The following is a 14,331-nucleotide window of genomic DNA, read 5'->3' as shown; positions in this document are numbered from 1 at the left end:
ATGAGCCATTAGTGAGAAATGTCATATGTGACTTCCGTAGAGTAGCACAGAGCATGGCTCTCAGCTAATGAGCCTTCACATCACACACAAAAAATTCATTTCATTACCATCTAGGCACATCTTGTACATGTTTATAGTATTCTTCCAAAATGTTATAATAGCTTGCAAAAATATTCAACATTCACTTTCATTATCTGAGATGGTTCTCTTTATTTGTAAGTATAAACTGAAGATAGAGCAATACAGGCAGATTTACTTTTGGCAGAATACTGGCTCAACCAACTGTGTCTTCAAAAATAAGATAACTTTTGTTTTTAGAATTGCTCAACCTGAAAACTCTTCTTAGTAAATCTGGTCAGGCTCCTAAAACCCTAAGTTTAAGGTATACCGAGCTCTTCAAGGAGTATTTCAGTTTGTTATAGGGTTAGGGGTGGTGGAGAAAAGGAAGGTACGTGATTTCAGAGATGTAGAAGATACTCAGAGCATCTAATAACAAACCTTCTTTTCTAAAATTAATATTAATATGATTATTAACACCATTTTTTGTTATTGAGTCACATAAAATGATGCTCACTCAGGGATTAATCCTGGCTCTCTGCTCAGAGATCACTTCTGGAAGAGTTCAGAGCACCTTACAGGGTGCCAGGGTTTGAACCCAGGTCAGCTGTGTGCAAGACAAACACTTTGCCCTCTGTATTATCACTCTGGCTCAATTAACTCCTTTATTTTAATATTTTTATGAGCAGAACTTTGAATCAAGATCTTTACATTCATTATATTCTTTAATATTGAAGTCTCCATTGTTGTAGTGAGAAATTGAGAAAATGAGTAATTTGTCCTAGCTCAAGTTCCAGAAAATTAGAAAGCTAAGGACAGTGTTTGTGATGCAATGCCATAACTTCTAACATTGCAAATAGCAGTCTACACGGAGAGCAAGGAGACCACTCAGGTTTAGGAATCCCCCTCTCTTAACATTCCTTTCAAGGGACTTCCTATAACTTCATTGACAGTTCCCACCAACTTGGCATTTTCACACAGCCTGTGTTAATTATAGACATATCATTTGTCTCATAGGAGTTTCTATTTGGGAAACTGTACCTCACTTTATTCTCATTCTCTTGCATTTACATAGACCTTCATCAGTTTCAAAGAGTTTTCATGTACAATACTACTCTGAAACCTGCAGAATTGATTTCCTCTTCAGACCCGGGTGTTTCTATACATTCTTTGAAGTTATGGAGAGGGGGAGATGCCAAAAGCGAGGGGGGTGGTGTGAGAAAAGCAGGCAAAGGCCAAAATAGTCAATTTACTCAATAGTACAAGCCAAAAGAAAATGGATCAGTGTAAATTGATATAACAGTATCTTTCCATTTAATGAGACCATTGCATTCACAGCTTGTCACTTCAAAACACAGTCCCTCATGAGCAATGTCAGATTAAGGATTAGAGTTCTTATAATTGATAATGCTCGGTATTATTGCCAATACTCTCCCAAATCATCTGATGCTGAAATATGAGCAGAGAGCTCAGTTTTGTTTTGGATTTTTGAAGGGGGGGAACACTCGTAAATAATTACTTTTCATCTATAAAACTTCTGGGTAGGTAAAAATGTAGCTCATGTTACATATGAGGAAATATTTCCAGCAATAAATTTCAAAGGGGTCTAACTGATAGTTAAGTAGGCAAGTGATAGTTTTTATGAAAGTATGCTAGAAAAGTTCATTATTCTACACATGCAAACTGGCACAGATGGAAAGAACAATCCATATTCAGATATTGAAGTTTTCTACTACTTTATCAATTATCTAGGGGGCTATAAGTCCATTTTACCAGCTCAGAGTGTAGAAATTAAAACTTAAGGAGGACTAAAAGGGGGCCATAGTGATAGCACAGCGGGTAGGGTGTTTGCCTTGCATGTGGCTGACCCGGGTTCGATCCCCAACATCCCATATGGTTCCCTGAGCACCACCAAGAATAATTCCTGAGCGCAGAGACAGGAGTAACCCCTGTGCATCGCCAGGTGTGACTCAAAAACCAAAAAAAAAAAAATCAATCAATAAAATATATGTTTAAACAACAACAACAAAAAGGAGGACTAAAAGCCTTGTAAATCATGACCCCTACGAGATGTAGGTCTACTATGTCTGCACTATAACAGAATTTATGATGAGAAGGACCAGAGATAGCCTCAGTAGACAGGTCTTATAGATAAAACACTGTCACTGTCACTGTTCTCCCATTGTTCATCGATTTGCTCCAGCGGGCCCAATAACGTCTTCATCGTGAGACTAGTTGTTACTGTGTTTGGCATATTGGATACATCACTGGTAGCTTGCCAGGCTTCGCCGTGTGGGCGAAATACTCTTGGTAGCTTGCCTGACTCTCCGAGAGATAAAAAAAAAAGTTTAGCAGTAACTCATAATAGTAACATCAGTCTAGTCGTCTTGGGTCATCTGAGATGACCACTTAATTTCTTCATTTCATATCTTTCATCACTCAACATATGTGTTAACAAAAAAATTGGGCATTATAAATGATATATTAGAGGCTAGGTGTAATTAAAACAAAACCAGAAACATCTGCCCTAAGTTTTTTCATTGCACAACAGAAAAATTAGAATTAAAAGTAAGTGACCTTGTCAAGGTTACATACCTTGATCTCATTTTCAAATCTTTTAGAAACACATCTACTATACCTGGCTCTCTACAAACAAAAGACTTTATCTCCAAAACATGATAGGGCACTCTTTCAATGTTTGATTTTAAAAAGTACAAATCTTCCAGTAATTTTCATTTTTAATACTTTAGAAAGCAGCATTTGAAGGTCACTGGAAGTTGAACATTCAGTAATCTCCAGTAACATATAAACATTTCTACACTTAGTCAAATTCTGGAAAATGAAAAATGGAAAAAATGCAGATTCAACCAGTGTCTGTTGTCAACATACAACCCTGAAATTTTTCTTGTTTTAATCTTATAGTCTAAAGCAGTATTAGAATATACATGTCAAAAAGATGCATATTGCATGTTAGGCTATTCTGACTGAAGGCTATTTGTCTTATATGAAACTTCTTTTCTCAAGAAATAAAGAAGAATGACTTCTATTTGTTGATAAGATGGTGAGTTCTGATGATTCGACACCATGTTGCTGCATGCTTATTTTTATCTATTCCCTATTCTGTAAATCACAGCTTCTACAACCATGCTAAAGATTAAATGCACAACCTTCATGTACCCTGAATGATAAAGACCTTGAATATATGGTTTTATAAAACTAAGACATTATTAAAAACAAATGGATGTCACAGACATAGGTAAAAAATCGTTAGCTTTACTGTGTGTATGGGGGGGTGGAGGATGAAAAATTGGTTAGGGTTTTATGTGTGCGTTTTCTTTTCATCATCGAAAAATGTTAATTTCAGAACATTAATATATTCCTAGTTTGGTGCTTCCATGTTTCATAATTTGGAAGAATAAAGTGGGCACCTGTTTTGAGAAGAATTAAAAATTTGTGATAATGTAGGGAAGACGTCAAGTCCCATGTGAATATTTGCTATATCTCAAGGCATCAAGAGGAGGGGGGATGGGATAGCGAGAAAAACAAAACTCTTAAGCCTTACAGCAGGCCAGTTTTATTGTCACGGAGGCCAAAATAGATAATATTGTACCCATTTAGACATTAAAAATGTAGACCGGATTAAACTTTTTAGGTCAGTACTTGACAGGCGCCAAAGAAGCTTCTCCTATAGGTGATAGAAGGGCTTGCAAATAGTATTAGAGCTGATCACAGGATTACCTATGGGCCAAGAGGATGAATTTGGAATTCTGCAATCCCAGCAAGACCAACACATAGATATTCTGAATTTACTCTTGTATTGCATTAGAACTGAGCAGAATTAGGTCACTGGCTCCCTCAACTGGGAATTCAGATGAGGTTAGAAAAAGAAAAATTGGGGTGAAACTTTGCTTGTGAAAGAGCAAAAGAGCAAAATCTGTTTATTTTGTGCATGCTAGGGCTTCTCTGTTTATCATTTGAATTTAAAAATGGTTTATTTACCTTGGGTAAATGTTCCCAGCTAGTAAGAAAAGAAAATAGTGAATGTGTGTGTGCAAAAGACACAGCCTTTTGCATTACTGAGAAATGCCACAAATAAGATAGTTAACTGTTTTTTATAATAACAATTTTCTCTTTATTCTTCACTATTCCATTTTTCCACATTCAGAAGTATTTTAAGGTACCTTAAAATTGGTCCTATGCAAATGTATACAATTGCCCTTGAGGAGAATGGTTAATGCAAGTATCTTATTTTCTCTTTAGCACAGGTGTAATTCAATTTTAAATGAAAAAAAAAAGCTCTAAGAACTGAATGAGGAAACTGTTCTAGAATCTGTCTATCTATATTTTGTGTAACTGCTGCAACCTGTGGTTGCAGTATGCACTACGAAAGAAGGGGGATGGGTGGGTTATGTGCCAAGCTGTTGGCACCAGCTGTGATCACAGCAGCCCTCATTGCTCAGCTATCCCCAGTTGTGCCTTTCCACCTGCCTACCTGCCCAAAAAGATGCAGGGCAAATGGCAAGGCCCAGCCAGGAGCTTGGAACATGAGCTGTCAGCAGGGGAGATTTGTAATCATGCCAAGCAGCAGTCCAGCAGTTGGCTGGCTAGTATGGCAGGGTTGCCTGATGCCCTAGCCCCTGACACGCTTACCTGGTGTTTCCAGCCCACTTGCCATATGATGTGGATCTAGATTCAAGAAACTTACATTTTTTCATGAAAAATTATGCTAACCACCCACATATAGAGGGTAGAGAATGAACACAGTCATTTTACTCTTATTTATTTATTTATAAGTACACACTCAGTATCTAGTTGTGGTTATAGATATTTGGCTACATGAATTTTATTTATTTATGTTGTCTTTTGCTTCTAACCCCTGAGATTTGAGTCATGAATAAAATGCCACATTTTATAAACACAAATAAGGTTAATTGAGTCGAGACTTTTTGACTCTTCCACCAGAGAACTATTCCCAGAGAAGAAAATTCATTGAATTTTAACCCAACCACAGAAGGAACTTGAAATGCCTGTCTAGAAAGAACAATAAAATGCTTGTTTTCTGCAGCACTGTGATAGTATAATACCTTTTTTTTTTTTGTTTTTTGTGTCACACCCAATTGTATGCAGGGGTTACTTCTGGCTCAGCACTCAGGAATTACTCCTGGTGGTGTATAGGGACCTTATGATACCAGGGATCAAACCCAGGTCAGCGACATGCAAGGCTAGCACCCTTACCTGCTGTAGTATCACAGCAGCAACTATAATTTTTTAATGATTACATCAACAGAAAATTTATATTTCCTATTGCCATGTGTGACCCAAAACTTCTAGTCTTGTGTTATGAATGAATAGTTGACAATTGCTGTTGAGTAACAAATGAAGAATTCAAAAATCCAAGAAGAATCTTCATTTGGTTGTCAACAGAATTCTTGTTCTTTTATTGTCTTTGGTTCATATTTCTTTTAATCAATCACACACATTCTTAATTAATGGATATTGAGATTGTTCATTGAACAGACATTTTTCTATACCCAACTAGGTTGCTTTAGTTTTTAATATTTGGCCCAAAGAAATAGTAGCTTCATGCCAAGGACACTGTACAGTAAAGTCAAAATCTGAACTCTCAGGTTAATAAACCTCAGAAAGAAATGCTAAAACAAGTGTAGTTTGCATTTTTATTGAATCTTCAGCTTTCTAACAGATAAATATAGAATGATTTCTCTCATTTGCTCACAAAATCATTTTCCCAGAGCTAGGAACTTTTTAAATTTCCTTAAAGATTTCTTTACTTTAAATATAATTGAGATTGAATAAATATCACAACCCCAATATAATTATTTTGTGAACAATTATATTAGCTAGCTTATATTCTTGTCCCCAAGACACATTTTGTCCCTCAGTGACCAGCTTAAAATTTGGAACCATAGGTCTTTTATAATGCCTAAAAATTATTGGCAAGACATACACAGATTTTAATATTCTAATTACTTCTTTATTACAAATGTGTTCCTAAATATTATTTCTTAACAACAACAAAAACCCTCTATGGTTTCTTTTCCTTCTTCTTTACTTGTTCTCCCCCTCCTCTTCTTTCTTTTTTTTTCTTTCATTTTTATTTTGGGGTCACAGCTGGATGTTCACAGGACTGGGTCTCTGCTCAGCAGTCACTCTTGGCAGCGCTAGGGAACCACATGTATTGCCTGGGATAGAACTAGGTTTGGCTGTGTGCAAGTGCCTTACCCACTGTACTCTCTCCAGCCCAGAGATGTTTCATTATATAGCACACAGACCTGTTTTGAGTGCAGAACTACTTTCAGAGACTCCTGTTATGCAAGCTGTTAGCTGTCAACAGAGAGACCTTTCTGCAAATTATGTAATGATTCTCCAGTCTACTCGGATTTTTATAACCTGGAATCTTTAGGGGATATATTACAAAAGTACACCAGCTGAATATTTTTATTTGGGTAAAGGCCTCCCAAGTACTTCTCAGGAGTCTCTGGACCACTCCATGGGATGCATAGGTTAGTAGGTAGGTGGCTTAATGCCAAGACCAAGTCCCTGTTGTACTGGGGGCCTGTAGGGTCACAATGACAGTAGTGCTCAGGGGACCATGTCGCACCTGAGCACAAGCAAAGCCTGTGTCCCTGATTGGTTATATATTTCCCCAGTCCCAAGAGTTTTCTTTTTATCAAAACCAAATGCAAAATTCTATGCTTGATCTGAGCATGACAGAGGAAAACTAAAATGTGAAATGTTTTCATTTGTGAATTATGTGCATATGTATGTGTTTTATTTTAATAACTATATGACATATTGATTTTTTAAATTGCCATGTTGTCATTTGGGGTTTAAAAAATATATTCAAGGGCCTATGAAAAATCTATAATTTTGCGGAAAAACTGTTTCTTATCATGTGTTACTTTTCCAGTTAGCCCAAAATCTTGAGCTGTGAGACAAAACTTAGAAACATTATAGTTTCATTGTCTAGGTAGGTCAGTTAGCTTTATTCTGTTTCCTGACCACATGAAGGGATTTAATGACTTACAAAGAAAATGTGGATGCCCAGTGTGAATTAATTCACTCTGCCCAAAGAACCACCCATAACACAACCTAGATTTGTGCTGATACCTAGGTCATTTGTGTCAGGAGCAAAACAAAACAAAAACAAGTGGAGGTGAATATCAATCCTCCATATACAGTAACTGAATGCCTTCTAACTTTTATCACCACTTTGTGACATAACAACCAGCCCTTCCTTTTTAGAGTTGGAGTTGAGGGGCGCCTGCCGCTCAGCTGCAGGCTCTGATTGCAAGCCTGGTGTGCAGCATTTGAGGAGGCACAGTCCTGTTTTCTTTGCACTAGGAAATCATTTAGCAAATTACTGCTGTTCCATAAATTACCCTGCTGGGTCACTTTCATACTGAGAAACTATTTCCTTTCTCCATAAAAATTGCAAACAAAAGATTTCAACACTAAATAATCTGTATTTAAGACAAATCAATCTGTCGAATTTAAAGAATGTGAAATAGTGGTTCCTGAGTAAAAATAAAGAAAAAATACAAATGCATCTTTATTACTAATATTTCACAATGATATCTTTATTAAAGTCTTTTTTCATGTATTGTTTACATTGTTCTCTTTGAGATGAATATGTGGAGGGATATGGGGATGAAGTAACAATCTTTAGTATGTCTTCTTTTTAAAAGAAAAAAAAATGTGATTTTTAAACTCAGAGTTCTTTAAACCTAAATTCTAGTGCTCCACTGTTGGTAACCAACCTAAATGAGGATAGCATTGGTAGCAAAATGTTTCTACTATGCCACATTCTAGTTAAGATGTCAGTTTAAAGCAAGGTAACTCAGTTCTTTTAATTTTATTCACAGGTAATAGGCTCAAATATAATCTGGAAATTTGGCCTTATCCCCTCAAACCATTTTGACTCAGAAGGTCACACTCCAACTATGGTGATCATTGCTGATGTGGCAGGAAGCTTATAAAAGGACTAATTCCTCTGGCCTTTTCCAGAAACACTTGTATAATAGAACACAGGGCTGGCTCATTTCATTTCATTTACTTTGCAATAAGAAAAGCAGAGGCAAGAGAGAGAAAGGTTTTCCTCAGAGACTGGGGTCCTATTTCAAAGCTGCCTTTTCATAAAAGAAGGGCTTAAAAACAAAAGCGAAGGACTGATATTCACATAGACTAATGAATATTAAATGGATCCCCCCAATCTTAAACATTCTTATGACTAATAAAAGGAAATTGATAAACGGTAGTTGTTGTTTTTTAAAATAGCCATCATATAATCCTCTTAGACTTAGATCTAGTGATACCATCACTTGATTAAATACCTGACACTTGAATACACAGCTAAATAAAGCCATAGAAGATATTTAGGAAAATTGCATCAACATGGTTTTATTGTTGAGTATAAGAGCAGGAGGTTAAAAGAACTACTTATGATCCGTTTGAACATGATAGACTCATTTTTTTAATCATGTTTCTAGCCTTTCTTAATTTGAGCCCCTTATCTAAATCACAACATAATACAAATGACTATTTTCTCAATTTCCCTATAGATGGTACATAACTAGCACCATTCTAGACACATTGAAGAGAAGTTAATTCATTACATACAGGATGCCTTAAGGCACCAGGGCTCAATTCTCTTTTGCAGCAGAGGTTGATAACAATTGGATATACACTGGACCGTAAAGGAATGTTGACAATAGCTGGAGTCTAGAAAATGCATTTAAAGGCAGAAGAATATTAAAAAAAGACACAGTTATATTTTCTAAAGATAAATTGTTTATCATTACAATAGTCTATTGTAGAAAATTATACAATTGTTTCCTTTTAAGGAATTTGAACTTGAGATTTACCTTTTTTTTTCCACTGGAATGTGATAAAAACTCCTAAGTTCTGAAGGCAGAGGTTTCACCCTGAAATGCATGTGCTTTGTTCTCAAAATGGAGAATCCATGATGCTAGGAGGTAAATGAGCAAGACACACAAAAGAGCTAAGAAATGGAAGTCTAAGATTCATCTAGATAATGAGGAAGTGCCCGCAGAATGCAGATGACCTGAAAACTCCTTTCTAGTGTCAGGGAAAAGAAAGGAAGAAATCTCACAGTCACGTGGGGAACACTAAAGAAAAATAATTCTGAAGAAGATGAAAACTATTTTACAGGGCTGCTTAAGACCTTTTACTCATCTGTAATATGAATTTCCCTTTCTTAAAGATGATGCCACTTCACTCTAGAATACATTTTTGATGAATTAGAATTACTAATCTGAACAAAACACTTCTTAGGAACTAAATAGAAACAACAAACACAATATTCATAGTGAAGACTTAGTAGTTAGTGTTTTGTTATCTGAAAGCAACTTGGTTTCTATGTCTGTTTTTCTGATGAATGTAAACAGAGTAAAATTCTGGATACTTTGTTTTGTTAGTTAATTTTCAAATAATTGAAGCCCTACCTAATATTGTTCCCTGTAGTGATCTTTTATTCATTAATCCACATTATCATGATTTGAGAATCGTTCACAAAGATCTCTGTTGACTTGGATTGTACATTTAAACTACAAATGACTTTTTCTAATGTTACTTTAAGGAGTATTTGGACAAGGCATCAGTCACACTGTGAATACAATCTGCTTTTTCTGGCAACTTATCATTAATGTAAAATGAGAGCCCATATTGATCTTCACTTATACAAGCAGTACACATGAATTCCATGAAACTGCAAGTGAGCAACAAAGGGCAAACTTCAGTGGTTCGAATACTTGAGTGCAAATATCTCTCTCGTAATGAACAAACATATTGTTTATTTACAGAGGTTTCAATTATAATAAAGTCAAGGTTGGAATGTTGAAACAGATGAATGAGTATATGAATAAAATTTTTCTTGGCTCTGTCTAACTGCTGCTTTCTTTCCCTTTTACAGCTATTCAAGAACAAGAAAATGAATCCGTGCCCTTATCCTTAAGTCCAGGCACCACTTTAAATAAGTCACAGTTAGATGACTGCCCGAGGGACTCCGGTTGCTATATCTCATCAGAAAATTCAGATAATGGCAAAGAAGATCTGGAGTCTGGAAATCTGTCAGACATGGTACAGAAGATTACTATCACAGAACCAAGTGACTGAACAGACATTCTCAACTTTCGCTACAGAAGCACGATTTTAACCCTTTTGGAGCTTAAATTTTAATAGTTTTTGTAGATGCAACCTAAAGCAAAACCATTTTCATCTGAATGATTGTACATAAAAGTTCATAATTTCTTAACATTCCCAAATATTGTACATATTATGTATAGTTATTATTTTAAATGTAACATATTACTATCTCATTTGCTTGAATTTATGTGTAATTGTAAGCCTTTGGCATATATAACACAGTGTTGTTTGCCTTTATTGTATAAGATAATAAGTTCTGCAAAAATAAAAAAGGGACTCGCCTTTCTTACACCTAATTTTGGATTTGTGTATATTACTGAATGAATAATAATGGAACTTGTGTTCATTTAACTAATTGTCCAAGCAAAATTTACATTCACTTTCTTTTTTTTACATCATAAAGTAATGAGTTTATTATAAGCCTAATAAAGCTGAGGAAAGAGCCATGAAACTTAGAAACTATGAGAAATAATAGCAATTGAAACAAAGACTAGAAAAAATTAAAAATTGACCAGGAACCCAAGATATATAGCACAGCATCAATAGCATAGCATCCCTTTAATTGATTTTTTGTTGTTTTTTTTTGGGGGGGGGGCAAGGGCTTTCTGGTTCACGCCTGGCTATGCTCAGGGTTTACTCCTGGCGGTATTCCTTTATGTAAAGTCCTACTAGGTGAGAAAAATGGAGCAAAAGAATGAAAAGACAAAAGTCAAGAATTTTCCAAAAAATCACGGTCCTCCCGTTGTTCATTGATTTGCTCGAGCGGGCCCAGTAACGTGTCCATTTTGAGACTTGTTGTTACTGCGTTTGGCATACCGAATACATCACGGGTAGCTTGCCAGGCTCTGCCGTGCAGGTGAGATACTCTCGGTAGCTTGCTGGGGTCTCCGAGAGGGGTGGAGGAATTGAACTCGGGTTGGCAATGTTGGCTGCATGCAAGGCAAACACCCTACCGCTGTGCTATCGCTCCAGCCCCCTTTCCAAAATTAAAGTTAACAAATATATGAATTCTCAGCTGCTTAGAAAAATATCACAAGCTTTTGTTCAAGTTCTTATTTTTTCATTTATTATTGAAAAAGTAAGTTAATAGTGGGAACAAATTATTCTGTCCTACACTGGAGTTTAATCTTTTTTTATTTATTTACTGTTTTTTGTTATAAAAGTGTAGATAAACAACATATTGTCAATTCTGAATCAATAAAATCTATGTTTAATAAGTGTATACATGTTTCATCTTTAACTATAAATATTTTAATTAAAAATAACCTTATATTAACAATAAATATACTTTGAACTTTCAATATTAATATTATTTCAGGTATTTTCACATTAGATCTTCATGCTTAGCAGTTACTCCTGTTCAGCGGTCACTTATAGTGTGTTGAGGAGGTCATAAGCAGTTTGATCCTTAGCAGTACTCCTGCTTGGAAAACATGCATTTAGCCTGTTGTGCTATTCCTCTGTCCCTCAGACAAGATATTATAGTCAAACTTCATATACATATGCCCAAATCAAATTACCACTCACACTCACTCAAATCTGTCTTCTGAAACCCAGATGCATTAAATACATCATTTAAAAACCTGAATATATGTATGTGTTAGTCAGATCAGACTGCCATAACAAAATACCACATATTAGGTAACTTGTCGGTCACGGTTCTCCCATTATTCATCAATTTGCTCGAGCGGGCCCAGTAACGTCTCCATCGTGAGACTTGTTGTTACTGTGTTTGGCATATTGAATATGTCACAGGTAGCTTGCCAGGCTTTGCCGAACGGGCGTGATACTCTCGGTAGCTTGCCGGGCTTTCTGAGAGGGGTGGAGGAATAGAACCCAGCTCGGCTGGGCTGGCTGTGTGCAAGGTAAACGCCCTACTGCTCCTACTGCTGTGCTATCGCTCCAGCCCGTTAGGTAACTTAAAATAACAAATTTATTTACTCCTAGTTCAATTCAAAGTTGTATTATGAAATTTGTATTATGAAAGGTTCTATTTTTATTTTACATATAGCTACCATGAGAGAATGCAACTTCTATGGTATTTTTCTTACTATTTTCTTACTAATCTCCTCATGAGGGCCCTACCTTCAAGATGTATGCATTTACCAAAGCCCCATCTCCAAATATCATACACCAAGGAGTTAAAATTTCAACATAAATTTGGATATAGGATATGAAGACAATTCAGTCTAGATCATACTAGTAACCTTCACCTCGAGCGGGCCCAGTAACGTCTCCATTGGAGACTTTGTTGTTACTGTGTCTGGCATATCGAATACTCTCGGTAGCTTGCCGGGCTCTCCGAGAGGGGCGGAGGAATCGAACTCGGGTCAGCCATGTTGGCCGCTTGTAAGGCGAACACCCTAAATTTTTATTTACTAGTTTGTCTTTTTTTAATTCCAAATTTTATATCTTATAAAGGTACTAATATCCTGAATGCTTCCAAAAGCAGAAAATCATTTCAAAGGTAACTTGTGTCTTTGTTGTACAACTTATCATGATATATTTAATCTATTTGTATAGCATTTGCTTTCCATGAGACAGTGACCTACTTGTTACAGAGGTGAGTTTTGGTTAAACTTTTTAATCCCCTGTGCCTGGTGCTTCGTGAGGTCTAGGGTGGACATTAAAGACATGTTTGCCAGAATACCTTAATTAAAGTGATTATTCTCATATAAAAGATCCTACATGTGGGTCTGGAGTAATAGCACAGCGGGTAGGGCGTTTGATTCCCAGCATCCCATATGGTCCCCTGAGCACTGCCAGGAGTAATTTCTGACTGCAGAGCCAGGAGTAACCCCTGTGTATCACCAGTGTGACCCAAAAAATAAGAAAAAAAAGGCCCTACATGTGTGTGTGTGTGTGTGTGTGTGTGTATTTGGCTTTGTTGTTTTGTTACCCACAGTATTGGTGCTCAGAGTTACCACCAGTTCTGTGCCCTGGGGTAATTCCTGATGATGCTTAGGGAACTATGCAGTGCTGGAGATCAAAGATGCACCTCTTACATGCAAAATACATGCTTCAGTCTAGTGAGCTATCTCTCTGGTCTCTCATATTTCTATTTAAATCAAACTGTAGGTAAATACCTTGAGAATTACCACATTTATCTAAACTAAAACTTTAGGAAAAACAAGGAAACACCAGGTGTTATTTCAAATACAGGAGGACACTATTAATACTCTCAACCTATAGCATATTTGTCCAGACCCATATTTATTTAATCCGGTACGTGATTCACAATTCAGTAGTAAAAGACATCATGATTATTTCTGTGTTCACTTCTAAAATTCTGCCTCCATCATAGCTCCATTCTTTTTTTCCCCTCTTTTATTATTTTTCTTTATTCAGAAGTACTTTTGTTTTTTGTTTGTTTTTTAAATTTTTATTAGTGAGACACCATGAGGTACAGTTTTAGACTTACAAATTTTGTGCTTGGGTTTCAATTATACAATGATCAAACACCCATCCTTCCACCAGTGCCCATTTTCCACCACCATGGATCCCAGTATCCCTCTCCCTCCCATCCCACCCTGCCTCTGTGGCTGGGCATTCCCCTTTGTTCTCTCTCTCTCCTTTTGGGTGTTGTAGTTTGCAAAAGAGGCATTGAGTGGCAATCATGTTTGGTCTATATGGCCCCATTCTTATGATAGCCACCACTTCAAACAGATTACCCTAGAGCCTTCAAGGACAGACAACACTGACCATCATTTAAATTTTTTCTTCAACTTGATACTTCAGAGAGACCAAGAAAGTGTTGTTTCTTTATGAAAATGCTAGGAAATTACAGGTTGGGAAGCACCGAAGACACTACTTGATTATATAATGGTGAAAATTGCCTGTGGAGGATACTCAGCCACAACAAGTTCAGTACCTTCAAGATGAAGGTCTGGTACTCAGTCAAGGGAAATATATTTGAGCAGAGTGCTGCAGAGGTCTTGAGGACACTGAAGTAGCAGGAGAGAGATGAGATCCAAGAGGGCAGGAGAAGGGAAGGGAAGGGAAGGGAAGGGAAGGGAAGGGAAGGGAAGGGAAGGGAAGGGAAGGGAAGGGAAGGGAAGGGAAGGGAAGGGAAGGGAAGGGAAGGGAAGGGAA

General features: G+C 36.7%; 1 protein-coding gene across 1 annotated transcript in view; it reads left to right on the top strand.

Moving 5' to 3' along the window:
* Positions 1–10,337, top strand: part of SAMSN1 (SAM domain, SH3 domain and nuclear localization signals 1) — a 52,347-nt gene extending 42,010 nt beyond the window's left edge. The window contains exon 8 of the mRNA XM_056135469.1: positions 10,007–10,337. Within this exon, the coding sequence (XP_055991444.1) occupies positions 10,007–10,209 (203 nt within the window). The 3' untranslated portion in view covers positions 10,210–10,337. The remainder of the gene's footprint in view (positions 1–10,006) is intronic.
* The last annotated feature ends 3,994 nt before the right edge of the window (positions 10,338–14,331 follow it).

This window comes from Sorex fumeus, unplaced genomic scaffold, assembly GCF_029834395.1.
Source record: "Sorex fumeus unplaced genomic scaffold, SorFum_2.1 ptg000115l, whole genome shotgun sequence".
In the NCBI taxonomy this organism is placed as follows: domain Eukaryota; kingdom Metazoa; phylum Chordata; class Mammalia; order Eulipotyphla; family Soricidae; genus Sorex; species Sorex fumeus.
The sequence above is the reverse complement of the archived record's forward strand: the minus strand, read 5'-3'. Positions and strand labels throughout refer to the sequence as shown.